Below are 1578 nucleotides of genomic sequence, written 5' to 3'. Positions count from 1 at the left end.
ACTCAACAATTGCGTCGTCATTGGAAACTGTTTCCAGCTCTAGAACACATTTCAGAATGGCTGTAACAACTGGGATTAAAAAGATGCCATTTGTGGCTAAATGTTGAAACAGTTGCGTCGTCATAGGGATTTATTTCCAATTCTATAAAACATTTTACATCGGCTTTAGCTAGATCAGTGAACAATGTCTAATTAAGATTCTCAAATAAAGAATTTAATAAAAATGTTGAAGCAATATTCCAAATTCTTGGGTAGAAGTCCAAAAGGCGAGTAACAAAGAAGCCGAAAAAGATTTGTAGATTTAACTTTGGGATTAAGCATAAAATTAAGATCACTTTACAAAATTAAATGTCTTAAACGGATGCCTAAGTCGACGGAGCCGTTTATAAAATTAGAAACAGAATCCTAATAATACACAATCATAATCAGTCTTATGTGTGGCAATACAGATATAAGATAATTTTCACAATATGGCAACTTCGCGTTGTCCTTGAATGTCATCCTTTATTCTCATAACCACACATTCATTGGATTGGAACCATAACCTAAAAGTAAATTTTGAAAGTAAATAAACCCAAAAATGACTGATTTAAGAACCCAAATGCGTTATTTAAACGCCTACGACATCCATAAACTGCTAGTGAACGAATATGTGTTAAAACGCCCAGGTGACACCAAATTATTGCAAAGGGATAAAACCAAAGATCGCACCGATTATCATGTTTTAAAAGACAACCATAAGTTCTTATGGGGCGACAAGGAACCTCAGACCTGGGAGGAACAATTCGCCAAAAAGTATTACGAGAAACTATTCAAAGAATATTGTATTGCTGACTTGAGCAGGTATAAAGAGAACAAGGTGGCTCTCAGGTGGAGAATAGAACGGGAAGTGGTGAGTGGCAAAGGCCAGTTTATATGTGGAAATAAAATATGTGAAGAGAAAGATGACTTGAGGAGCTGGGAAGTTAATTTTGGTTATGTAGAACAAGGCGAGAAGAAGAATGCTCTGGTTAAAATAAGGCTATGCCCCAGTTGTTCGAAGAAGCTTAATTATCATAGTAAAAAGAGGGAAGTTAAAAGACTTAAAAAGAAAACTAGAATTAAGGAAAAAGATTCTTCTGGAAAGCTTATTGATACAGGCCACACTATAGTTACAAGTGAAGTTTCTAAGGAAGTGGATGAACCTTCTAGTTCATCATCAATGGTTCCCGAGGAGTCACCCTGGGATGCACATAAGCCAGAAGAAGTCAGGACCCGAGAAGAAGAAATGGAAGACTATCTTCAAGACTTGTTAATGTAATAACAAGGATTTAATGACTTAAAATTAGTTGAAAAAAACTTCAATTAAATGGAAAGTGTAATTTGGATTAAAAGAAGACTAAGGACAGTTGAAGCCCTATTGAAAATAGAAAAGATCATTACTTTTAAAACCTACTTGAAAAATAATTTCATTTTTAAAAAGAAAGAGTAATAAAAATATAGGGCAAGCACATCAACCCGAGAGAAAGAAATATAGTTATGTAGAAATATCTTCAAGACTTGTTTATAAAATAAATAAAGCTTCTTTAAGATACGAAA

At 34.1% G+C, this 1578-nt stretch overlaps 1 protein-coding gene across 1 annotated transcript; it reads left to right on the top strand.

Moving 5' to 3' along the window:
- The first annotated feature begins 517 nt into the window (after positions 1–517).
- Positions 518–1578, top strand: LOC126750192 (protein FRA10AC1 homolog). The gene has a single exon (XM_050459724.1). The coding sequence runs from the start codon at positions 581–583 to the stop codon at positions 1298–1300; it is 720 nt and encodes a 239-aa protein (XP_050315681.1). The 5' UTR covers positions 518–580; the 3' UTR covers positions 1301–1578.

The sequence above is a fragment of the Anthonomus grandis genome, chromosome 2, assembly GCF_022605725.1.
Source record: "Anthonomus grandis grandis chromosome 2, icAntGran1.3, whole genome shotgun sequence".
Classification (NCBI taxonomy): Eukaryota; Metazoa; Arthropoda; class Insecta; order Coleoptera; family Curculionidae; genus Anthonomus; species Anthonomus grandis.
This window is presented reverse-complemented; position numbering and strand designations above follow the sequence as displayed.

What these genes read in the sequence shown, in the direction of transcription:
- LOC126750192 (XM_050459724.1), top strand. Translation starts at nt 581, where the DNA reads ATGACTGATTTAAGAACCCAAATGCGTTATTTAAACGCCTACGACATC.